Here is a 27062-nt window from a genome sequence, read left to right on the forward strand (position 1 = left end):
AATAAAAGGATTACCGTTAATTCTAATGCGTCCAATCGACTCACTTCACGCTAATTTGGTTGGAATTTCGTTACAGGAGGAACGAATAATTTTTTATTACTTCCTACGCACGATGAATAGAATAAATTTTCGCAACGACTCTTTTTTTAAATAAGTATTTAAACAGGTTTATGTAATATAAATTAATTTAAATTATTATTCAATTTCCAAAGAGTAGTTAAACATTAAAATTTCCAACTCTGGAAATAATTTTCAAATACATTCCTCAGGTATTATACGTGCCAGTTAAGTGTTTAAATAATCGCAGGCCAAGAACTTTAAAATATAATTTAGGTCATGATGCTTATTTTACTATTATTCTCTTGTTCGTCCTTTTTTTCCAGGTAGAATGTAACAGGTGGTTACTGGTCGTATTGACTTTCGTTTTCAGCATTTGTGCACTCGCCAATAATCAGATACCGTTCACTTTAACAATTACCCATATAAAGCGACACCATACATTTCATAAATATGTTCATAGACTTAAAAGAGTTGGAAAAATCCTGTTTAAGAATAACGATAGTACCGATCTACTGTCAAACGTAAATCTATTAATTTGATCGTTGTATGGCACAACTAGAAGAATCTGGATATTTTTACTCATTCATAACTAATACCGCATAAGCCTAAAAGGTAGTAAACAGAGGAAACTGAAATAATATTTAATTCATTTTCTACTTGAAATATCTTGGCGAGAATATTTGAAAGAAATCTGCTCCAAGTACCTGTATGATCCATATTGAAACCCGACGTTTTGTTTACTTTGTATCAGTACAATGATATTCCATTGTCATGATTACTAACATTAAATTCACCGTTTTAAATACTTTTTAGTTAGAAAATGATAACGCAGGAGGGAAACAGGCACCAAATCACGTTACACTGCACTAACTAAAGGATTTGTATTTCGTTTGAGTGTCATGCCTTTCACGCTTTCCTTGGCTTCACGAAACAGTAATAGAGCATAGAGTTGTTTAGCTGTGGCGATAGCGAAAGCGAAGGAGAAAGCGAAACCGGCCGGCAAACCGTAATTGAAATCTTCTGGATGAACGAGTAAAGGAATAAAACTGGGGAAAACTGTATCGCCAGGAGACATGAAAAATATAATCATTAGCATTAATTTCAACGTTAATCATAAGGAGTTTATAAAGTAGCGGTACACGTTGTAAAGTCGAACTCGCCGTCCTTGTGCAACTCTTTCACGCAGTAGATTCAAAGGAGAATAACGACAGGATTAATATCGATCGCGTAATCGAGGTCACGGAGAGGTTATTATCGATGCTATGGATTTACGAAAAGTATCGAGGTTAAGGAAACGCTTTTCAAGTAAATACACTATCGAAACTAATAGCATATAGCTTGTACTACGAGTTCGCTAAAACACACGATTTTTCAGGAAATACAGGAAATATTTAAAAGAAGAATGTAATATTACTTCACCACGTTTCACGGGGGCAGAATCATGACACAAGAGCAAGATCAAAATTTTCTTTAAATAGCTCCATGCGACTAATATTTTCCTCGAACCAGTATGGTAATGACTGTCACGAATCAAGATGAAACACAAGCTAAAACTGGTCCCTATATCGGTCACGAGATAGCAACTTTCACAATTAAGATCTTAAAAAGAAGAAAACAATCGATAGAGTTAGCGTCATTATTGTTCCGCAGATTGTTTTACACGAGACAAAACACGAAATTACAAAGGCTCTACGATTCTTACTTAACTGTCAAACTGCCAACCTGCTCGAATTTGACCAAATACCTGAAATTGATACATAGAATTTATGTTTGCTAACATACACGCATAAATTACACCGTATGCAAATCGTTAACCTACGCACGTTAGACGTATATATCGGGAAAGTTGAGCAGCAGATTGTTACATCTTCTCGGAAGTAACCCTCGACATCGAGAGGTGGTTTCCGGAGAATTGGAGCGGCGCGTACCGGCAAAAAAGAGCTCTCGCCACGAGAAACCGTTGACACAGGAACCAAGTGGCATAAACACACTTCGTATGCACCGTTCACACTCCACTTGCACTTTTCACCGCTGCCGTTCGCCGGTCTCGGCAAATCCTTTCTTTCTTCGACCCCTCTACCCCGGAGGTAGCCGGACGTAGTCGATCGGAGCCGATCGTAGCCAATCGGCCGCGCTTCGCGTCTTTGCACCGTGGCGAAACACTCGCCACTTGCCACTCACTCTCGACACACACCGATGATTCCTTTACAACGGGTAGTAAAACGTTAAAGATCATGAAAGGTCATTCGTCTATCGCGAACAAGAAACAAAAAGAAAGAAAAAAGGCAAGCTTCGGACACGACAGAACAAGCGAGTCGCGAAACGAGCAAAGATCGAGTATGGTTATTGCCGCGGTTGGTAAGCCGGTGACTGAAGTCTCGTAATCCTTTTCATCGCTTTCTCCGATGCGAAGTTACTTGTCCAAAGGCACTATCACGTTTCACGGACGAAAGTTCTATGACCGTGCCGGCAACCGCTAGCGTATACACGCAGTTCGGACGCGGAGCCTGTTTTCGCGCATTTACGGTTAGACGAAGGACGTCTAACCGACTATAACTCGCGCGAGTAACGCGAATGCCGTCGTGTACAGAAGTCGAAACGATAAAGACGGATGATCGTAGAAACGTAGAGACACAGCGAGAGAGGAAGAGAGATAACGTGAGGGAGAGAGCGGAGTGCAGCAGGTCGGCCGGCTTAGGTGGGGTTGCCGTGGTTATGCGGTGGCTCGAGGGGGCAAGAGGGGGTGGGCGAGCAGATAGAAGCGCGCGCGTGTGCGTCCGCGCCTAGATTGGGCTAGGTTAGGTTAGGTTAAACGCTTGCCAGGGAACCTTGCAGCGGCGTCCTACTTCTTCTTCGCGAGCGAGCGCGCGCTTTCGTCCTCCGTCTCCTCCTACTGCCCTCTACTACCTCCTCTGTTTTATTCGAGGTTGTTATAGTCCTATTCGAACATCGTCGTTTGCGTGTACGATTAAAACCGCGATATTTTTCCTCAAAATAGAACTTTTCACGCGCACACTTTGTGCAAGCAATGTCGAAGAATGGTTAAATTGAAAAACACTGATATTCCATCGTGATATGGTAAAATAACCTATATCGTATCGATGATACGAATACGAGCAAATTTTTAGACTTTACACTGTGAAAGATGCGAACGGTTTAAAAAACTACCGGATAAGTTATACTCGTAGTCGTGTTTCTCAGTAATTATAATTATAACGATAATGCTAGTTTGCCCGGCTTTGTGATGCACATAGGAAATGGAGGTTATATATAACACAAGGAAAAATAAACCGTCTAAAATTGGAAAGTTAGCAACTTTAAGCGCGAAGAAATTTAATCAGTTTTATAATTTACAGCGGTGAAAGACCATAAGAAACAAATATTGTCGTTTAAAACTGGAAAATAAATTAGAACAATACTGGCACAGGTCGATGTAAGCAACACACGATCTACGGAAAGACACGACGGAAAGGTCGACTTCGCGGCGCAAGTGGGGGAAGAATACGAAGAAGGAAACCTCTGCATCGACGAAGTTGCTATTATTATTGACATCAAATGATTACGAGAGAGACTCTTCCTTTTTTTTCTCCTACTAAAACACGTCGGAAAGACTTTCACGGGAGCAAGGAAAATAAAGAAGGAAAGGACCGATTTTGACCTTCGCTTTGTCGCGAAATCGTTCACCGCTTGGTATATTTTAGAGCCTTGCGGTTAGAAGAAACCATAACCAAGGTGGAACGATAAAGCAAAACAATTCGCGTGTAGCCTATTTCGTTTTTCCTCTCGTTTTCTAGGAATTTGATTCACGTATTAGAAAGTAGTAAAACTCAAACAGGTTCTTTACTATAAACACCTCTGCAACACATTTAAGAATATATAAACACAGGATCTCAAATTTTAAACAACGTTATAGCAAAAAACTGCTAAGCTACATAAACACTAATCAGAAACAGATATTTTAAGATGTAGTATTACAGATTTCACAGTCAGATACTTTTAATCCATTCTAAATATATCCACCATAAATTGTATCAGTAAGAGAATCGCAGCGATAAATGCAGCGAAACAATGATCATAACTAACGTGTTTTTCCCAGTAACTAATGTTGGTAACGTGTAACTGATCTCAATAAATTACGAGATATGGTTATGAAGTCGGTCGAATTTCCGGAAATTTCAGAGCGATACGATTAATTACAAAATGATAGAAGAGTAAGGAAGAGAAGAAGGAAAGCTCTATGCTAGTGAGACTTGTGCTATTATTATTATTATTATTATTATTATTATTATTTACATCGAACGGTTACGAGAGAATGTGCTCTCCCGCTCCGCTCGCGTTCCTCTCGACCTAATTCGCGAACGCTGACGATCGGAGGAGCGTTCTCGCCTGCTCGAGGCGTCCCTGAGCGCCAAGGACGTTCTCGGGCGCGTTGGTGAACCACACGCGTTCAGGTTCCTCGAAATATTTCACGGAATCAAGCTGAGCTTGAATCTCTCCTTCTCTTAGAAGGATCTCATCGTTGCCCTTAAACGATCAATGGTCTACCGTCTCCTTTTCGTGACTAATGAATTGCTACTTTTGGACAAACAACCAGTAGAAAGCGATAAAAGATAGATAGAGCGAATGCGCCAGGAAATTGTTTCGAATGTTCTACTTTAAATAGAAACCGATGCATATAGAAATAACTAAGAAAAAGATTAAATATACGTAGATAGTTTTGAGCGAGTTTTCCAAGTGAAATTCTTAATGTCGAGCTTGTCGAAAAGTGGAACGATTTATCGAAACAGCTATCACGAGGCGGTCGTATCAAAAGCGAGACGACTGCTCGAATGTTAGGACATGTTCGACAAGGCTAGGTGCATTTGCCAGAAACGAGCCGGTCGTCTCGTCCCTGACCGCGAAGGCCTTTCTCGAACGTTGCTGCATCGGTCAGAGGTTGAATTAGATTAAGTCAGGTCTAGACTAGTCCAAAGTTCTGTCATCGTTCGACCAATAGCTGGCGTACGATTTCAGTGAATTTTTAGCATTGCATTTCCTTGTTCTTGCGCCAATAAATAAAGCAAAAAAGAAATTCGGATCGTTTTCCATAGATGTCAGCAATGCGCGATAAAGCGAAAGACATTACGATTGTTGATCGTCGAGTTTTCGAAATACTCAGTGATATTGTATGAAATTGACGACGCTGTACTCTCGACATTTCACTATTAGGTGTAAAGATTACTCGAACGTCGCCTACGTTACCTTCGCGTAAAAAGCAACCGTTAATTTAATAAAAAACGATCGATTCCTCAAATTCCATCGTCAAGAGGAAAAAATGGCCTCACTGTAGAGGCTGAAAGAAATGGTTGCAACGCGGCGCGAGCGTGCGGGGAGCATGGCGCGTTATCCAATAACGAAATTAAAACGTCACCACTTTCGAATGATAATAAGGCGAGCACGTCTTCGAAAATATCCGAGAAGAGATAACGATCGGCGCACCATTAGCGTTTTGGTTCGTTGAAATTGCAAAATGCAGTACTTGATCCCGGTATTTAATTTAAGAGGATGAACGGTAATAAAAATCGTTTCGCCCGCGTTGGAATTCCCAAAACCAGTCACGTGTTTCATTGGACGACCATGATGCAAATGGTTCTTCGGGGGAACCTTGCACGCTCAAGGATTCGTGGACGAACCGACGAGGATAGCCGTGAAACTCTGCCCGGTTCTGCGCCTTTTCCACATAAGATCACGCGGCGTTCTACGAGAAACGACGATATATCACGAGGTGGAATGACGAAAGGAGGACGGTCGATTCTCGGCCCGAGGTCGTTCGTAGGTCAAACCGCCGTCGCGGAGACGACCCTGGTCGACTGTTTGTGTACCAAAGATGGTTGGGTCGTCGCCGATCGTTTTCTCGTTCTTTCCAGTCGACCGATTTTCGACAATGTAACATGTGCAATTTCACCGGGTCGTCCTGCGAACGACGCCGATACTTTTCGCCACTCTGTGAACGTCGACTGCCCGCATCGATGCCACTCGTAGTTTATGTCAATCATAAAATTATGAAATTTTTATGGTAGATTCGTTGCTCAATATCGAAACTCGATAAAATTTGTAAAAAAAAAAAAAACAACGCACAGTTACGTACAATACGAATCGCTTCTTGTTTCGGCGTTTTAATGAATTCTGTAAAACGTTTATTCTTAACTGATATATCTGCTTTATATAATTGTTTATGAAGTTGCGGAGGAATTAGCAAATTAATTACCTAATTAGATTATGCTGAAACGAAAGAAGTAAGTTGACATTGAAGGGGAGAAAATGAATACACGTCCTTGGTGATATCAGATTTGCGAATAGATATACACTGGACGCGACAAGCTTTAAGGTAAAGTATCGTAGAAAACGTTCTACGAGTCTACGAGAGACCTACAAAGTATTTCCACGTATCGTTATTTTGGATCACGACCGAAGCGATAACGATTCTCAGTATCGATAACACTCCGATCGTTGCCTTGTTTTTCAGATCGGAACGCTCTTGCGCGTTCTTCGACTTTTAAATTAACTACTACATCTACCTGCTTAAAAGAGGCAACGAGAATCCGTTAAAACCAAGCAAAAAAATGCATTTCGTGTGATTTTTATCTTCCCAGTGAAGACGAAGATATTAAAAGAAAATAACGAATGCCCGCAAAATGAAATTTAAGCAAATACGCATTATCTGTTTGTAAAAACAAAAGCATTTTTATCAACCGGTCGAGTACAATGTAACGAAAACAGAGAGGTAAAAAGGATCAAAGGTGTAAAAATGTGATCGAACTGGAAGGGGCAAGACGTTCAAGAAGAGCTTAAAACGAAGACAGATGTTGAAGAATTATCTGCATTATCTGCACGTGCGTCAGGGAAAAAGATAAAGACGTAGAGTTTCATTGGTCAACACGAACTAGTGGAGACCATGTAGAAAGACGTCCAACATCCGTGTTTCTGACGCGTTCTCCAGCTCGTGTCTCGCTTACCTACGCACATTTTGCCACTCAGCTCAGTATACATCGTTACTTACAATGTACTCTTACGTTCATGCTCACAAGCAGATAACGAATCTTACTCGTAATTACGAGCTTCTTCTTAACGGCATCGATTCTTGTTTGTTTTATATACTTTAGACAGATTAAAAATTCTTCGTCGTTCGATTATAAAACTGGTGAAATTAAAAATATCGTAATGATCTTAGCTTTGCAATTGTCTTTTGTTAGATGGATTACTTCGACACAAATTCGATCTCGAGTAATTTCCATGATTCGTATTCTCGTTCCAGCAGTAACAGGCTTGCAACTGAATCACGTTACCGCAGAAAAATTAACGAGACCTTCCTAACTGTAATCATGTAATAGCTATTTTGTGCACGTAAAAAATTATGTAACTATCTTCGCGCGTATCGTACACCGTTAACTTGAATTTTATCGTTGCGAATCGAAATAAAATTTATATCTACGCGTGCTTTCATGGAAAAAAATGATCGTAACGTCGAAGAAAACGTAATATCGTTTTCGAATTTAATACGAGTGTCCCTATTCTCTTAAAAAGTCGAATGTATGACCTTGAAGCGTGACCTTGAAATTAAAGACCCGAAGAAGAAACTCGAAGTGGAAACCCGAACCATCGAGTTTCTTCGTGATACGTACTATAGTTTCTGTAGTTCTCATAGACCGAGAGAAAACAGCGAGAGTTACGAGTGATCCGTGATTGTGGATCAATGCGCCGTCGTTCCTACCAGAGGTCGCGCCGAAGGTCTTCTTGGTTGCCGCGCTCTTACTAAACGTCATAATCATCAATGTTTCCTTTTTCAGCTAGCAAGCTAATCTTTATTAACCTCGATTGATTAACTATTTCATTTAAACAACGACGTTTCTGCTTTCGTTAAATAAAAAGCCAGAAACATGGTAACACGAAATCTCGTGTACGATTTCAACAACGGAACGAAGAATATACAGGCGATACGAAATATGATAACAATTTGTTACATACAAATAAGGAAGAATAATATAAGAGACATGAAGAGATATAAACAATATAAGCAAATAGAATGCTTTATCACTTCCGGTACTAGATTCGTCCTCGAATTCATTATCGAGAACGTAATCGTTGGGACCGAATGAAAACGACTCACCGTGGCGCGGGTTTGAGTCCGAGGGCAAGCAGTACGTCGATGCCCGCCATCTTTTGCTCTTGGTTCACTTGATTGCCACTCTTCGCACGTTGTTGGTGTTGGTGATGGTGCTGCTGCTGCCGCCTTTCCGTGGCCGGCTGATGCTGCTGCTGCTTACTGTCAGACAGACCATTCTTGCCGATCACTTTCTGACCATTTAGCATTTTAGCATGGGTGACCTTGAGGAGGGAGCGCTTCGCGTCCTCGACCAGCATCTTGGTGACCGGCTGCACGTTCACCGGCACGCCGATCGTCGGTACAGCACCACGACGCAGCCTACTGCGCGCAGGAAGACCAAGCACAAGGTGCTCCATATCCTTCTCATAAGAATCGTTGGTGAAGTGGAGGGAGCATATACGCGCAGTTTGTATGTTGAACGGTATCTCGCCGTTCGAGAGGGGCACGCGACCGCACGCGCGCACCCATCGTGAGCGTACTTCCGGTATCTGGGGGAATCGATGGTAGCGGATACAACGACCGCGGGTTTGACGATGACTGTTGCGGCACGTAGCCACGGCGCACTGCGGCATTGTAACCTCTTAATCCGTTGTCTCCTTCGTATAAAATGATTAACGCACACACAGTGTTTCGCGCACAACAGTGTTTCACGCACACTCAACTAACACGCGATAACACCTCTCTACGACATCCTCGATGATAAGGTTGGAAATTCTATCGTCGTCCAACATCCATCTTCACAATGTCATGATTTCCAGAACACCAACGTTGCTCTCATAACTCATGAAACAACACGAAGTACTATTCTTTCACTTTAGAGCGTAAGTGGGCGTTTTGCAGCGATCCTTTGTTTCTGGCGATCGATGTACGCGTCGGTAACCAGAGTCTTCCGGTGCGAACAGATGCGATCCAATCCTTTTCTTCCTGATGAACGATTCTTGAAATTGTTCCAATAGTTAATCGACGAAGCGTCGTTAACGGCGTGAACTTCGTTTACTTTGGTAGCAAACGCGTGACTAGATGCGTTTTGCCGGCTGAGCTGCTTTGCCAGGAATCGGTGACACTTCGATACTCAAAACAGACGCACGTGGGTGTGCATGGATCCACACGAACACTGACAAACGCGGCAAAGATGGAAATGTTCGATGTTCAAATTGTTCGATCGGCTTCTGTTGGATCCTTCGGATGTTCCTTTTTTTTAAGACACTGCACGTGTGTGGCCCGATAGAGGAAGAATCGCCTCTTTCCTAAAGGACGAGCGTCGCAGGCGGAAAGTCTTAAAGCGTAAACGTATCACTGCCGTGATATCGTAGAACGTGAGAAACAAGAGTGAGACGGTCACGCGACGGAAGCACTCTTGCGTACTCTAGATGACCGCGGGAGGTCGAAAGGGCATCGGTACCGCCCTGCGTGCGACGCCCTGCGAACTGTGGCTAGCGACGTAGAAGGGGACCGAATATCAAAGAGCGAAAGAGAGGAGTAGACAACGAGGAGGCTGGAGGGGGAAAGGGAATACGGACGGCAGAGTACCAAAAAACGATGTGTGCGTAGGCCTTCGAGCAGACGCCTCCACTTCCTCACGACTCAAATTCAAAACGTCACACGCACACGCGGTCGCGCGCCTCCTATAAATCGACCGTCCACCGCACGAGGGTGGGAGTTGTAAATTGAAGAAAGAGCAACAGCAACACGACGACGACGATCGGGGAAACGCGTGTGTACCGCATACGTCTTTTTCCGCAACACGTGCGAGAGACGGGTCCGCGTTGTCGGCGGAAGGTGTCGCCTCGCGTACCTTTCTCCGTTCGTGACGATCAGCGCTGTTTGATCGTGACGTTGATTGGTGGGCGGATCGTCAAGATGGCGACGGATGACGGTGGCTGAACGACGATCGTCGACGAGAGAGCACGAAAATCACCGAACTTGTCAGTATATACGACTCGTGGTAGTCACGAGAGAACACCAAGGGGCAATCGCTGCTGCTGCCGTCACGTCTTCCTCTGTAACTGACTGAAGAACGGAAACGCGGACGGTTCTAATTTCCACGAGGATAGTGACACTTTGAAAAATAAATATAACTATCGATGTGTAACACACGACCGTAATGTGAAACACTGAGTATTCCTGATAGACACCTTGCTAACTACTGAACGCGCGCTGCTTCTCCTTCAGACTGGCCGATCGGGTCCGGCTGTAGAACAAGAGACAGCCAGTGGCAGCTGCGTGTGCCTCCTCGTGTCTGCGTGAAACCGGTGAACCAATGATCGTGCTCCGATGCCGTCGCGGCAGGGATGACGAGTATTGTGGAGGGGGGACAGGGTTGGAAGGAAGAGAGACCAGGGAGACAGGGAAAAAGAGGGAGGAGGTCACCGCTACCGGCTAGGGTCCTTCAGGGGTTCGCTACCCCTCGAACCACGCGGTCCTCCTTGTCTCCGTTATCCGGTATAACCAACCGCTACCGATCTCCTCTCTCTCCTCGCCGTCCTTCTCGTGCGCTTTGCGACCCTTCTCCTTCAGCCACGATGCGCTTCCTCAACCTGGTCCTCACAGGGGCGTTAGGTTACGCGTACTCTTTTTCTCTTCATCTCCACGAATGGTTCGCGTTCGCTTTGTCTGCGACAGCATGCTGAACCCGCTGCTTCCTACCGACGACGACTATTGTCCAGTACTGGGCAAACACGCGTTAAGCGTTAAAGAGAATCAGATCTTGCCTTTGTGCTTCGTCGACTCGAATTTAGTCTCGGAAGAACTCCGTCATCATCGGAAGGAAGAAATATGTCCTCCGCTCTCGTATCGCAGACGTTTCCTATTGTAGAATCTTGCTTGGGATCACCACGGAAAATTCCGTTTCGTTTCGTTCCGTTACGAAAGGACCCTGATGGGACGCAGAGTCCTACAGGAGGCCTTCTAAAAATAATCGAAGCGAGGAGTTCGATTACAGTAAAGAGCACTCGCGATGGAATCTTCGATCGAACTCTCCGAATGTGTGATCGCTTCTTCTAATACGTCAGCGCACGTACGAACGTGTTCCGAGTACGTTTATTTGTCTTCGAATGGTACACTTTTTTAGAAACGTGAACGGTTGATAAAGTTGAGCCTTTAATTATTCCATTCAACTGTTTAGCGACTATAGCATTCGTAGAAAGTTTCTTGCCGATGAATGAACATTCCTCTGGTAAGACCGTTTCGTCTAACGCGTTTAAATAACGCAGAGAAAATATAGTATATACACCTGTATACTTATTTTTAATTTTACCATAGCAGGTAAAATCAGTTCAAGTAAAAAATACGCGAGTTTAAGCCCAAAACGAATAGAAATTGGATAAATTCCTGCAAAGAAAAGAATTCGATAGATTTAACACCTTGGCGAACAAGGTGGAAAGCACAGTTTTGTAGCTCTGCTGTGTATCGTAGCACTCAATTTCCCATAACCAGATGTAGCCGAAACTTGAAATAACGTAAGAGACTAAGAATATAGAAGTTTCTTTATTCTTATTCGAATTTGTAATTCGTTTGCAATGAAAAATCGTGAATCGTTAACACGCAATTTCAAAGCCGGTATATTCAAGTTGTGAATACTTTTTAATTCCAGATCGATGTTCTAATCGATGCTGGCGAGCCTTGCCCATATTGTTTCATTTTACGCACTTTGTGTCGATATTTCGACGGGATTCTATCGCGTATCTGAGAATACAGTAGTATTCCTCTCCTATTGCCGCTAATCAGGTTCTCATGGCATCTTATGTGGCACAAAGGAAGGAGAACTTGACCCCGTTCGATCGCAACCGAACCGAAACTGCACGATCAATAAGTCCGGTTAATTGTGTGGATACAAGAAAATTCCATGAACCGACCGACCCAGGATCGACGTCCTCTATCAAATCATCCGAATCGATTTTAATTGTTCGAGCGGCCGATGACAAAAAAGGAAACGCGGTCGAAGAACGAAGTTGGAGGAAAGCGTTGCAGCAACGATTCTGGGACATTTCTGTATTTGTTCAAGAAGATCGTGATGCTGGAGGGTCAGCCTCTTGCTTCGAGAAAAAAGCAAGCAAAAAGGGGAGGAGATCTGGCATTGAGCGAGGAATCACCGGGGATGTTGGCACACGACATCCCTCGCCTCTGCAACACCTTAAATGCTTCCAACGCTTCTAGATATTACTTAGAACGTGGCTGTAGCCACGAATAAAATGGAACGACTCGGTTCCTACGTTGACGCGTAAAATCGAAAAGATTGATTTTTCAGCAAATTATTAATACACGTATAAAAAGAAGCTTTCGCTCTACTGAATATTTAGGCACTTTTATACGATAAGGGTTGTTTTTTTATGACTTTTAGAAAGCTCTATCCCGATCCGGTTTCAAATGAAGCTAAGTTTAACCATAGATGATGTTAGATTTTGATAAAAAAGAACTTAAGATGTCAAATAATGTATACAATAACGAAACAATCCTCCTACTAAATCGAAATTCCAAAATAATGCGAAATAAATTTATTGTATGGAAAAAAGAGGCGCGTCCCAGTTACTTATAAGTTATTTAATAATCGTCGATCGATTAACCTAAATGGATCGATCGGAGGAAGCTTGCAAGGTTGCACATATGCGCGGAATCTAGATTTTCAATATGTATATCATCGCTGATAAGGAACTGGTCTGAGGAGGATTCTCAAGGGCGAGAGAAACAAATTAACAATCTCAGCGATACTAGGTTCACCACATCGGTCATTTTGGTTCGATAATCAAGACACGCGTACCAGATAACGTATGTTCTTCCGTGTATTAGTGGGATTAATGGCATCCAGTTATATCGCTATAGATGTAGTACGTTCTGCGTACGACAGACAGATTTTCTTCATTGAATGAAGAACAAGTACAGATCTATTTCAATTCGAAGATGGTATCCCACTGGGGGTAGCCATTCACATGCTATATTACTATGTCACTAAGCTATAATATTTTACCAAATGTCCTACTGGACAAATTGTAAAATGCAAATAAATAAATAAATAAATAAATAAAAAAAAGATCTATTTCATGGTCGCGTTAACGTTTCTTTTCGCTGCTTGTAAATCCTTACTTTCACCCGGAATTAACGAATTTGAATTTTTGAACTTATCGACTCGAACCAGACGATGATGGTGAAATCAGAGTTATTCGTTGTTATCTTTAGCGCGCAGTAAAAATAATCTCCCGTATTGTCATCAATAACAGAAGGTCTTCGACGAGGCTCGATGTAGACGCTCTAGTTCCAAGACAAACGTTCTCCTGCAACGCAACAGCTTCCCATCGATTCTCGACGAGGATCTTTCCCCTTATGCGATATCGTATAACCAGTGCGACGAACGCGTCGAGGTATCTCCCCCACGTTCCCAATCGTTCTTTCTCCTTCTCGGCAGCGGCTCAACGATTTTCTCGGAACGCTTCTGCGGAAACCGACTGCGTCCTGGTACCAGAACCGTGTTCTAACAGAAACATCTTCATGGCGTGGTTCTCTGGAGAGTTTTTGTCTGGATGCGTGACCAGTGCGTTCACTCTTTTGACCGCGTGGAGCCAAAGAGAAGCCATCGAAAAGAGAAGCAGGCACGAAAGCCCAGACTTTGGTGTGGTTCACGCGGCCTCTCAAATAAGGACAGACCGATTTCCGGTGGTCTCGCTCTTCCCTCCGTACCTCCGTGGCAACCTGACCCCTCCATCAAACGATCGAGGGTAACCTTTCTCTTTCTTCCTTGTTGTCCCAAGACTCTTCTTTCTTGGTCCAATGTGAAGAGAGAGCGAGAGAGAGAGAGAGAAAGAGGGAGAGAGAGAGAGAGAGGGGAGAGAGAGAGAGGGAGGGAGGGAGGGAGAGAGACAGAGAGGACGTTGCGCGTCTCGCTTCTTTCCATGACGATACGCAGCCGCTCGTCTCACTCTCCAACGCGGCTACTAGAGCACGTTTTCGCTTCTTCCTCCGTTGGTCGGCTAGAACGGTCGTTCTTTCTTTCTTCGTCCAATATTAGAAGCCAGCAAGTCTGTCCTCGTCTTTGTTCATCTTTGTTGCGTGGATGGTCTTAGCAGGGCAGGCTGTGTGCGGGCGCTCCGCACAGCTGGCACAGGAGGGAAATAAGCCGAGGCGTCTCCAACTTGGGGCCACCAGACACGACCGCCTGGAGAACGACCAAGAAGGATGCGCAGCTGCGACTCCCTTTCGCCGTTTTACACAGCAACTTGGCTGCTACAGATCGAAAAATCCTCTTCGTGGGACGAAAGAGGATTCGTCTGGCCGTGGGTTGCCCACAATCGAGCTACGCAATTTTAACCGCCTTTTCTTTTAATCTGTTCCACCGTTATCTCCTAGAAACGGAAGTATTCCGCGATAGGCAACGTCGTACAACGTCGTCGCTTTGTAACCTTCGTCGCTGTTCTCCGCTTGTCTAGCCGCGATTGTGTTCTTGCATCGGCACGTTTACGCGTCAAAATCAATTCTATCATCGTGTAACGCGATACGAAATCATTAAGACAGACATTGATGACACAATCGCTTATACGCACACGAATTGCTAATTTACTTCTTAATTTTGCTATTTCTATCGAGACCAGTTGTTACGTCTCAATCTTATCAGAATATTCCAAGGTTTTGATTTTTAATTTGAAAACGTTAAAGCAAATTGCGGTAAAGCAAGGCGTACGGTGTATTAATCAATATTTCGATTCCAAATAACAAAAGAAAAAAATGTCAACGAATTTTGGTGAACGTTTCCATTAAAATTCCTATTGATCGAACTTAACTCGAAATTGCTAGAACATGGACGTCGCCGTCATAACGGCGGCAATAATTGCACGACTGTGGGAATGTATACAGTGTCGCCAGAAACCGTAATCGGAACTTGATGTGACTGGTGCCAACCCATCTTCGAACATGAGTCTGTTAGTATGAACAGCGGAGCATGCGTATTCCGACGCATTCACCGTGCACGCAGAGGATCGAAAAGCTTCTGCCCGAGGGCGGCTGAGATGGTACCAGCGATCAGTTTCCTACTATCTTTCCATCCTCTGTTTGACAACGTTACTTTAAAATTCGTAAATATAAGGATTCTATATAATACGAAACACACGTACACTGAGAACCTATATTCTTAACGTGTACATGTTTAATAAGACGTAAATAAACTCTATTTATATCTATGTGATAATATTGTTTCCAATGATTAGTAATCGACATATTTTCAAACGAACAAATTGTTTGCCAGCGGTCAAGCAATCGGAAAAATAAACACGGGCGAATCAACCGAGGAGGTATACCGGCTGTAGTGACTCATTGGTCAAAGCATTTGCACGCAAGAAAATATATCTATACGTTACCATAGAAAAATATCACGACACGATCGCTTCATACGATACGATCCACGGTGACCAGCTTATCGTTGATAAAAAGCTGCGCGTCCAGATGAAGAAAAATTCTTATTGGTTCCGTAACAGAGTTAAATCGAACGTGGTTGGTAGCCACGCGTTAACTTACATTCCTTGCGTACGCGTGGTTTCAGCAGCACGAAGCAAACCAGGCGGGAGAGTGAAATTTACGTTGACCGCGTGGCAAGGCAGAAGCGTCGCCGGCGGTTCACCAACGAGCGTAGAAAGAGACGGAGGGAAAGCAGCGGGAAAAGAAAGCAGGCGGCGGTGTGGCGCGGTGTAACATGGTATATTACATATTTAGCCGGAAACGGTGGAAAGCAAGCTTTGGTGGGCTCACCTGGCTTCTCAAGATTTTTCATCGTTTCTCCAGGTTGCCTCTCGGCTCGTTTTCCAACCACTTCGTCCGCTTATTACGCCGACCTAAGGCATGGTATCTTTGGTACACGGGCGCGTTCTAGGTGGTTCACCCCTCTCTCTTAAGGGGCAACCACCCCACTCGCGTGGTTCTTCCTATCTTCGTCTCGCTTTAACACCGGTGTGACTGTGAGGCTCGAGCGAAAGGGAACGAGAGAAGGGGAGACACCCTTCATCCTTGAGGCGGGGTCCCGGCCACCCCGCTGCTAGGTTCGCTAGGATCAATACCCGCCATCCGATCCAAAGTCCAAGCCACCCTCTCTTTGCCTGCGCTGCTTGCCTGTGCCTGCTTGCCTGCCAAAACCTGCCAACTTTGTCTGTCCAAGTCTCCGGAGAATTCGAGTGGCTTCCCAAATCCGTCATCACCGAGATGCTTTCGAATCACCGGACGGCTGCTCGAGGCTTCGTGGACAGCGCGATTATTCGCTGTGTCACCTTGACAGCATCCGACCAATACATGATCGATCATCGCGTATACACTAGATACGTATAGGCGATTCGTACAGTAAGACTAAAGTAAGAAACGCAGGTGAGAAAATTTTCACGATAATAACGTCGCGAGTATCGAGCAAGTTGGTTTAGATACCGCGTGACGGATCGTTGAAATCTTCCGAATTTACCAGTTCAGAAACTAAGTAACGGGTACCGTTCGTACTATTCGAACGACGTACGTCCATCTGGAGCTTGTTAATTGCGTAATTTTCCCAACTATAGGACTTTTACAGTCGTGGTTGGCAAGAAATTAGAGAATTAAATGCGTCGAGACGCGTTAAACGCATTGAAACATCGCAAGATAAACAGAAACATCCATCAATTTCTCTTTAAATAACTTCTATACACTTGTTAATCTTCTTTTCCGTCGTTTCGATTTTATTGAATCAGTTAAATCAACATAATCCTTGATTAAATCACCCCAGCTGTTACCACAATTGGACATTCGGACTCTTTCGGTCGGCATAAGGCAACGTTGGACCTCGACAAGCCCGTGTAGTTTGACAAAAATTCGCTTATCGATCATTTTTTCGAAATTGACACGATACTTCTCTTGCGATCGTGTCTCGAGCCAACAGAAAACACCTTGTGCTAAAATAAAAACCAAGCAGATGTATTGTCGTATGGTCGCGTGGTTAGTAATGTATAAAGTATGACCATCCGATCGGTTGTACCAAGTTATGTTTAATTCATCCTTTCTTTGTCCCCGTTACACCAGGTACAAAGCCGACGTTTCCAATGCACCGGAGAATCGTTTTCGGAATTGGAGAACCGTGCACCAAATTGTTGTATCGCGTATTATCATACACCTCGCGAGACCGCGAAGTTTTCTCTGCATCGCCACTTAACAATCTCGATAATTAAATAATTAAACTTCACGAAATATTTCGAGCAAATCGCGTGCCGAACATATTTCGGCGAAACGAAAGGCAACTTTCCTTTCTTCTAGTACAAATGGCAAAACCTGTGGTATCGCGTTTCGAAACCCTTACACGTTTTAATCTTTGTGTGTATTTAAAAGGGCTACCACTGGATCAATCTAGTTTCATATTCGAGTTTGACGAGTACTCGTCAAAGAGAATACACAAAAGCGTGCCTGTTGCTTCCACATTAAACCAGTTAACTAAAAATCGTCGAGTTCTATATTTTGTACTATATACGAACCAAACTGCTGGCTGGTTTTTTACGCTAGTTTGTCGATACGTTAAAAGGTATTTTACATTCCTTTATATTGGATTCATACTTTTTATACCGCTAATCGAATACCAGATAGACATCGATCAATTTTCTACGCAAAAATTTGTACGCCCAAAGAGATATATTCGACGATATATCTATTGGATAGATATCCGCTGTTTATCAAAAATCAAAATAACTCTACCATGAGAGAGACACAGAAATATTAGGTCGTCCGAAAGGTTTCTTTCGTTTTATGAGGAAATAATGGACGCACAACATTTCCCGTTTTATATTATTTTATCGAATTACGAATGATCCATTTTGTTCTATCACAACGTTCGACAGATTAGGTTTCATATTTGTACAAAGATGCGTCGTTGTAAAAGACGTGTCTGCAAAAGAAAAACACTTTTCGGACAACTTGATATAATTGATACCTATCGCCATTCGCGATATCAAAAACAAGAACGGGCAATTGCAGTTGCTAAAGCCACGAAGGAAAATCAAAATCGTTTCAACGTCGCATCGAAATCGCTCGTCCGAGCACCTCGTCGTTAAAGTCCAAAGGGTGAAACCGACAAGCAACCGATATATATGTCGGGTTAACATTAAGATTTAAGGCGCGTAACGATTCTTCGTTTGAGTTAGTCATCGTTTTACGAGACAGAGATTATATTTACGCGAATATACAAGATTTTACAAAATATTACGAATATTGAGTTTAATGAATGATAAGATTAACAGACGATAAGTTTAACTAATAATTAGATTAAAGAATAATAAGTTTAACGAATAATAAGAGATACAAATAATATGTCTTACGAATAATAAATTTAACGAATAATGAGATTAACGATTGATAGATTTAACGAATAATGAATTTAATTAACGCTATTAACAATGTTTCCGGGGTTCAAACGAATCCACGGTCAACGGGATAACTCTTTACTATGCGTAGAATAATTTTAAACACAAAAATACGATTGCTGAGACACTCGGTAAATTGGTCGATGTATCACTTTCCAAGGCGATCACACGAACGAATATCCGATGAAAATCTTTTTCGCTATACGACTGCATTTGTTTGTTATATGCTCGCTGGAGACATCGAGAAGGTTCCAATCGTTGTTGCTAGGCAATTTCTGTCAAAAGTTTGTTGTATACTCTTTGGAAACATCGAGAAAGATCCAAACGCCGTTACTAGGCAGTTTCTGTCTGGAGATTGATTCCTAATACAACGTGTGTCCCATTATATCGACATCTCTAAAGTACAATTCTATGTGATTTCTAGGGAGAACGATACAACCGATCCACACCTTCGTCAGGCAAAACGTTTATCCCGTGACCGTGGCTACGTTCGGCGACCAGTTGTCACCTCGAACCCACTTTCGCTTTCACAAATATCAAACAATTACGAATGACAATTGCTTAATTACAGTTATGATAAAATCTAGGCTAAAGCATTAGAAGGCTTCCTCAAAATTGCAAAGGGAAGGCTCCGGTTTTCCTTTCATCTCCGACATATAGAAATCTTTCCAATTATTCGAATCGTGATGGCGATGTATCTACGCGCAAAGAACACCATAAATCTCTCGGTGAAGAAACTCGCGTCTTTTTTCCCAGTCTGGAAGCAAAAGGGTTGAAAGGAAGATCCATCGGTTCGCAGGATGGAACCCATATAGCGTCTCGTAGCGCGTTAGGAACCTGCTCTTTCTTCCTCTCGTTGCTGCTATAAACGCGATAGCGTAACAGGGGTCAGAGCCCGTTTGGAGGGCGGAATTGCGAGGGGGATTTCCAGGAGGGGGATGACCGTGGTGGTGAAACGCACTGGGGCTGGAAGGCACGCCCGAGGGTGGTATTGCACGATGGTAACGGATGGTAACCGACCGGGCTTGGATCACCGGATGACGTCATTGCTGCGTTACCAGGATACCAAAGATCAAAGACCAATGAAAACGTCACCTTCTCCTCACACGAGCAACCTCTGAGGTCGAAGTCAACCTAACAATAGATTTTTTTTTCTAGCCTCTTTCTTTCCCCGTCTCTCTGACCCTCTACCTTTCTTTCTCTTTACTACACTGTTGAATCATTTCTCGATGCTGACTGTTGTGCTTATGATAATGACGCTTCTGTCTTCGTTATCGATTTCTATCTCGACTGTACGACGACGACAGACAGTCATACGACGTCGAGGATATAGCCGAGATTACGTGGCACGACGATCGCTGATATTTTATTTATACCTGTTGTCAGATATCCGAGGCGAAGGATTCGAGGAGACGCGCTCCAAAGAATAATCTATGATAATTATTTCATCCTGCGTTTATTCCGCCTTATTGGATCAAGCGTTCTTAACCTTCGACCTTGGAACAGCTAAGACATTTTCCTGGAATGCAAATGCTCCTTCGGGAACCGGCAGTCATAGTTCACCAGCGATTTATTTCAGGTTTACGAGTGATTATCACGACTGATTTGATGATACCTACGGCGGTATCTTGGATCGATGGCCAGTTTCGATTCTCTATTTTCGTCACGTCGTCGATACGAGATTACGTTTCGACAGTATACGAAAAAGGAAAATAGAAATAATATATCGTAAACCATTTGTATAATACATTTGTATGACCAGCGTATTTCCAAGATTTGGGGAAATGAGAATAGGTATAATATATCTCAATTCATTGGAACGAACTTTAACCTTAAAACTCGACCATTTTATTTACGACGGCTGTCCTAAATTCCGTTTACTTTATCATTCAATACCTACTTTCCTTTCTTAGACCAGTGTCATTAAACAATTCTAATTGCAAGGTTCCGTTTGGTCAGAACAAAAGGTGCGTTAAACGTAAAAAAGGTTATTCATCCTAAACCGCTTCTATCATTTGAAAACAAATCGTAGTACGTCTATAGTCGTTATCCGTAAAATTTTCTACGATTTAACAATGTATTTTCACACCAAAAACTTCAACGACCCTATTATGTTTTGCATACATAATGTTTTAGGTAGTTAAACGGACAGAAATTCCGGATTTCTAGCTATTCAAAAATTTTACAACCTAAGCAGCTTCCTCGGACCTTTCTACGCCTGCACAGGTCAAAATTTGTACGGGGTGGGCATTCAACGTCGAAGGTCGACAAAATGCGGGGAAACTATGTAGACTTCAATTGTAAATAACCTTTGGTGCTGTTCAAAGTACCACGCTTTTCTTAATTCTGCTTTGAGCCGAGAATTTTTATTTTACCTATTTATTTCTTGCTCACACGTTAGCGGATAAAAGAGATTCGTGATATTAGAAGAAAACTTGTAATACAATTAGTAAGAAAATTTGTAAGATTTTAAGAAAAATGAATATATAAAGAATTAAAAAAAAAAAAAAATATAGGATTGAAAAACAAGACAGAATTATATTTCGAAATTCGCTAAAGTCTACCATATAAATCAGCGAAAATCCGTTTATTGATAATGTTTGTAACGAGTCAGACGCGTAAAAATAATTACGTATCATATTGTAGATACGTCTTATTCGGAATATCGTCGGTTCTCCGGACATTCCGGTTGTAAAATTCTCTTGTACTAATAGGGACAAAGAGGAAAGTCTTATCCCTTCAAGACAAAGCATTTTTACGGTTTCAGGTACGAAACATTCAAGGTCGCACAAGAACCCTGACTCAGCGAGTCATATTCCGGTACCTAGGAAATTCTAAGAAAGATTCGTTATACCAAAGAAGGGATTTCAATAGCTGAGTAGATCGTTCGTACTAGCAAAGTACAAACTCTACCATGGATAAGCGCAAATTGTTTTCCGTTGTTAAGCTGACATTGGTACGCTCGTCCGAAGAACCTCGAACAGCTGAGACCACGAACCACCGTCCTGTCTATCAGAAAATAGCAAGAACGAAGAAACGCGTTTCTCATCTGACGGAATATCCTACAGATTATTACGAAACAATTTTAGTTTAAATTTTAATTGTCTCTTCTAAAGGTTGTTTATTATAAAATAAAAAAAAAAAAAAAAAAGAAAAGAAGATCAGAAAACATTTTCACGTCGGTTTCGTTACCATCGAACGCCTATAAAGCTTCGGAAATATTTTCAACGAATTATCATATCCTTCGAAAGAAATTAACGTATACAAACAGAAATTCCCTTGCTTTAAGGATGAACGTTGTTTGACCATCTAAATAATTCCTAGTGCTATTCTCTACCACCCGAGGTACTCGAAACAGCAACCATTTTTCTCCGTGAAAATTCGCGTTCACCTTTCAGCCTAACGAGACACGTCCGCCCTCCGGTGCACCGTCATAAAGGAACAATGCGCAAGAGCGTGGTTGAAAGAGGGCGAGGGTTCGCATGCTCTCGCCTCCAGAAAACCGCGTGTTCCAAGTTGGTACGGCCGAGGTAGCGGCACACGGTCACCAAAAATACCCACGAAGGATACGCAATATCCGTGAGCGTGCGGTGGCACGGGATCGCGGGCGTATGTACGCTTGCGTATATGACGCCTACGTTAAGAGAGGAACGCACGCATACGCGCACACACCGATAAGGAAGTGCGTCAGTGGATGATTGGAAAGACGGAGTAAGGCGAGACACAGCGAACGAACGAGTGCGTGCATGTCGACGCAGTCGCAAGGATCGCCGTCAGCCGACATCTGGCCGTGCGGTCCTTCGCCCGAGGGACCGAGGGACAAAGAAGACCTTCCCCTTTTCTTAGGGGCCTTGGGCTGGATTATATCGTGATCTCTCGCTCGCACGCACACCACCGTCTATCTGGTACCAGAGTAGCCCGGAGTGGTGGCTCGACGCCGCTGGTCTGCAGGCAGGCACACGTAACGACCCCACCGGTACCGTTTCTATGGTACCGTTCGCAGGGATTAACGCCCCTCCCGCTCGTAGACCGTTCCACTTCCATCCGGGCTGCGGGGTGAGATCAGCCTTGGCCTGGGACCAGACACCAAGGTACGCGTTCTTTCCAACCGATAGACAAGCAAACGGTCTCCGCATGTAATTAATGCAACGCGATTCGCTGCCAGACACGTCACGTTTTTAATCACGGTGTATCGTGTATTTGCGGGACGAAATGTCACAATGTTCAAGGTCACGCTTTGGTACACGCAGGGTAAACCAGTTACGATTCGAATCGATTTCGATATTTCGATATATAGATATAAAGGGAATAGAAAGAGGAAGAAGGAGAATAGCCCAGGTAGTTTTTATGTCCTTGAACGAACTTTAGAGTCGATTCCAAGGTTGGGGCTAATGTTTAGCTTTCCTGTTGGAGGCTTTAGCCGATAACGGGAATATTATTCGATAATGCGAAAGAGAAATGTAGGAACGCGACAAAATGTTTTCTCTAAATAATATTATTTCGTTAGTTGCTTTTGTAAATTATTTCGGTAATAAACAATAACTGTATATCAGAGGGAAGAACGTCGATATCGTTGTTGCAACGACCAGCGACCAAGAGGATATAAAAGCTTTTGTAAAGGTGAAAGTTGCTTTGCAGCTGTTTGAGAAGCTTTTACAAAAGTTCTTGGTCGTAACTCGAAACAAACTTGTTTCGGTAATTATGAAAAGTTGCGATTTCATTCCTTCCATGAAAACACCCGATGCTTACGTTAACTATCGCGTTATTCGTTGGATAAAACGAAACTTCAAAAGGAAACTCGATCATTCAGGAAATTATTCAAGCGGAATTGGATAATACCGTAAATATGCGTCTCAGTTTCAATTGTTTGCAGCAGAGTAAGATAGAGGAAAATAAAATATTATGGAGAATTTTCTTTTGTATTTCCTATACGTTTGGACTACTATATAATTATTACGTAAAATTATTATATTTCTTTCCCCGCGTACGTATAGCATTGATATGCATACCTAGAGGAGATCATAAATTGATCTACTACCCTTACCGAGCAACATCGATAACGTTACCGTAAGAGTTGTAAATAGAAATGGTAGCGCAGAAGATTGTCATCACTGGTGTTATGACCTTCGTATTAGACTCGTTTAATCTTTATATAACGCAACTAACTCATACATCCACGACAGATCGCGTAATTTAATAAATTCCATGTTTCTTAAAAATCTGATTGCTCGTATAAACTTCCTTTTGCCTTGCGATAAGAGTTAATACAACTATTGAACGTTTCTCGTTGACGCGGTTACATGTTAATACCATGTTCGTTGATATTTCTTAACGAAAAAACGAAACTAGGTAGTATGCTCGTATGATAAATATAAAAGTTTTTTAAACCAGATATCGAATATTTAGATACGTTAGATATGATTACAAATTTCCAGTTACATTTATTTATCGATTATACTGATAGTTCTACGTAGCAAATGTTGGTTTCTTCTATCTCTAAGAGAATACGTATATGAAAGCTTTAGTTTTCTATATAGTTTTCAAAGTTTCGAAACTTTTTTCGAAAGTTAATTTGAGTCATTTCATATAATGTGCCAAATATTACATGCGCCATTTTAAAAAAATGTCCGGTTGATAAGCGAAATACGAAGAGGTGGTTCATGCTCCACCGCGAGATTTCCGAGTAACCAATCAATTCGAGGAAGTACAATTCCGAGCGCTAGGGGTTAACGACCAAACTCGATCGTCACTCTTTTCGTCTGTTTCTTGTTGCAACGATACGAAATATTCGAAGACCTATCGGTATTGTCTCACGGGTAGATTGCACCGCGTAGTAGTAAATAGTAAATATTAGTAAGTATTAGTGAATATTTTCGAGTAAGAAAGAATAAGCAACGTAGTTATGCGTTAAAAGACTCGTTTAAGCATATAAAGCAGTTCCACTTTGAAAAGAAAAAGACAAAGGGCAAAGATTGTTTGTTCTACATAGGAGGTAAGCGAGAAAAGAAGGAGAAAGCGGCAGAACAGTCATCCTGTTATCGACACTACCGCGTTGCTTATCGTTCTACGGTCAATATTTCTTTCCCCGTTCTTTTTTTTCTCTTTCTCTTTCCCACTTCTCCGATTCCACATCGTTAGCGCGCGTTTGCGCGCTCGTCAATGCTTCTCTTATCCCGACTTTATCGGCCGATAACGCCAATCTTGGACAGCATCGGCGATTACGGCGAAAAAAGGAAGTAGAGCGACGCTGTGGAAGCGCTTTCCGCCGATCGAATTTGTCGGTGGCGAGTGAGCGGCCGTTCTCCATGCCGGAGAACGTGCACGGTAACGACCGCAACCTCGTTACAAAGACGATTCTACGCGCGGTGTCTCGATTCCTCATTGCGATGTGTTCCTTTCGAAATACACGCGTGCATACATACGCGCGCGCACGCTTCTTCGTGCCATTGCGGACCAGCGAAACAACGTCATGAACCAAACGATTTTGTAATTGGAACGTTGATCAGCATCCGACGACATTGAGCGACGACGACGTCCGATGGAATTTGATAACGCGAACCGTAATGACGTCCGTGTAATGAAAACGTACGTTTCGAAATAGGGAAACGACAATCTTTAACTACTGATAATGATCGTTCAGAGAAAACGTTATCGTTTCATTTGATAGATCTCTTCTTCTTTTAAAGTAAGGTAAAATAGACGGAACTAAATAAGAAAAGACTTTAGTTATTTGACTATCCTGATATTTTACAGAAAAATAAATTAGAAAAAGAATTTATACGCGTAAAGCTGTTAAAATCACGAAATGTTTAAATAATTTTATACAACATTTTTGTTGAGCGATCTAAGATTTCCTATTCTAAATAATTTCTTAAAGTATGAATTAACGTTATACAAAATAGAATGCTTAAAATTTTACTCACCATTTGATACTTTTTTTGATGATGTTGCTAACAATTCTCTGAGATTTTCTACTAGGTAAATTAAGAACATCGTTACTTTTCTTCTTTCTGGTTCTCTTCTCTTTTACATTCTTCTTCTCTGGTTGAGCATCGTTGATAGGGGTCTCTTCTTCGTCTCCAACTAATTCTTCGGCTTTAGCAGAATTCTGAACCCATTCTGCTACATGAACCTCAACCTTTTGATCAGTCGATAATGCAGATTCGGCTCTGAGTTCTTCTTCATTGATAAGTTCACTAACAGTTGTAGGAGGGCCTACTATTCCAACTTCCATATGTTCGATCTCCATGGATTGCTTAGTATCAGAATTTCTCCTGGATGATACAGATTCGTTTATTATAAGAACATCTGTATCATCGTTTGTAGTTTCTACTACATCTTCTTTCTTTGACTCCATGTCTGTCTGTTCTTTAGTTTCTTCGTTAACATTTTTATTTTCTTGCTTCAAATGTTTAGGTTCTGCAGCAAATTGTCGGACTTCTGTTGAACCTAAATTTTCATGTACTACTTTTAATATTTCATTTAGTGTTTCTTCTTCTTCGGAAATAGTATTTTTAATATCTTTAACTTTTAAAGACGAATTTTCTATTTGTTTAGAGTTCTCCTCGTTATCCATTTCTTTTAGTCTTGCATTCATTGTTACATCTTCTTTCGTATGTTTCTCATTTTCAGACATAGTATTTTCAATGTTATTAGAGTTTTCTGAATCTAAACTTGATTCTTGTTTTTTGACATCAACGACAGCAACTACTTTCAAAGCATTTTCATAAGAATCATCTAGCTCCGATTCATTTTTATTAGAAATTTCTTGCATCTCTTTATCCTCCACTTTTTTCATGGATGTTGTAGGATCATTTAATACTTCCTCCTTATCTACAACTTTTATTAAATCCATGTCTTCTATTTTACTCTCCGCCATTTTTTATATTAGTTGCTTTTAGAGATTCATTTGAAATATTCAAATATGTATAAATATTTAAATAATGATGAATTTTTGAGGTATATTAAATTCACTGTTATCATGTTACCATATGAGCATATATCGACAAATTAAATTATGAAGTCTTTCTTTCGAGTAATATATTATCCATTTGTGTGTTTCATTTTTATTCTGTAAAAAATATAATACATTAATTAATTATAACATTTACATTTACATTTTATATTTTACGAATAACATTCTCATAATCTCTTCTATCGACCGATGGTCGGTAAAAGCGATTCCTCAAATGAAAATTTACGTTAAAATTTGAGGTTAGAAACGTACAGTATCGTTGAAAACATTGTATCATAAACGTGTAAAGAAACTGCACGACATCAGCGTACTTAAAATATCGATACTCTATAATTATCTCCAGTTTTAGCTCGTGGTTTACAATGACGCAAAAGTTTTGAATATTGAGCTATGGTAACATTGAACTTTGTAATAATTAATCACTGATGTTTAAGCAAATCCTATTCTGCATAAATGATGTCTCGATATCTATGTCACCATTTCTACGTGCAGAAACGAAATTTTCCGCTAATTTCATGAACATAAAAATTATAGATTACAT

At 41.8% G+C, this 27062-nt stretch overlaps 1 protein-coding gene across 4 annotated transcripts in view; it reads right to left on the reverse strand.

Moving 5' to 3' along the window:
* LOC117153858 (uncharacterized) overlaps nt 1-27062 on the reverse strand; it is a 35889-nt gene that overhangs the window by 7687 nt on the left and 1140 nt on the right. For 3 of the 4 annotated variants that reach the window (XM_033328312.2, XM_033328309.2, XM_033328313.2), the window contains exon 2: nt 25470-26617. In XM_033328312.2, coding sequence (XP_033184203.1) covers nt 25470-26425 — 956 coding nt within the window. In that variant the 5' untranslated portion in view covers nt 26426-26617. Of the gene's footprint in view, nt 1-8206; nt 10375-25469; nt 26618-27062 lie in introns of those variants that run through there. The other variant, XM_033328314.2, reaches the window with a different exon arrangement.

The sequence above is a fragment of the Bombus vancouverensis genome, chromosome 3 (genome assembly GCF_051014615.1).
Source record: "Bombus vancouverensis nearcticus chromosome 3, iyBomVanc1_principal, whole genome shotgun sequence".
Taxonomy (NCBI): Eukaryota; Metazoa; Arthropoda; class Insecta; order Hymenoptera; family Apidae; genus Bombus; species Bombus vancouverensis.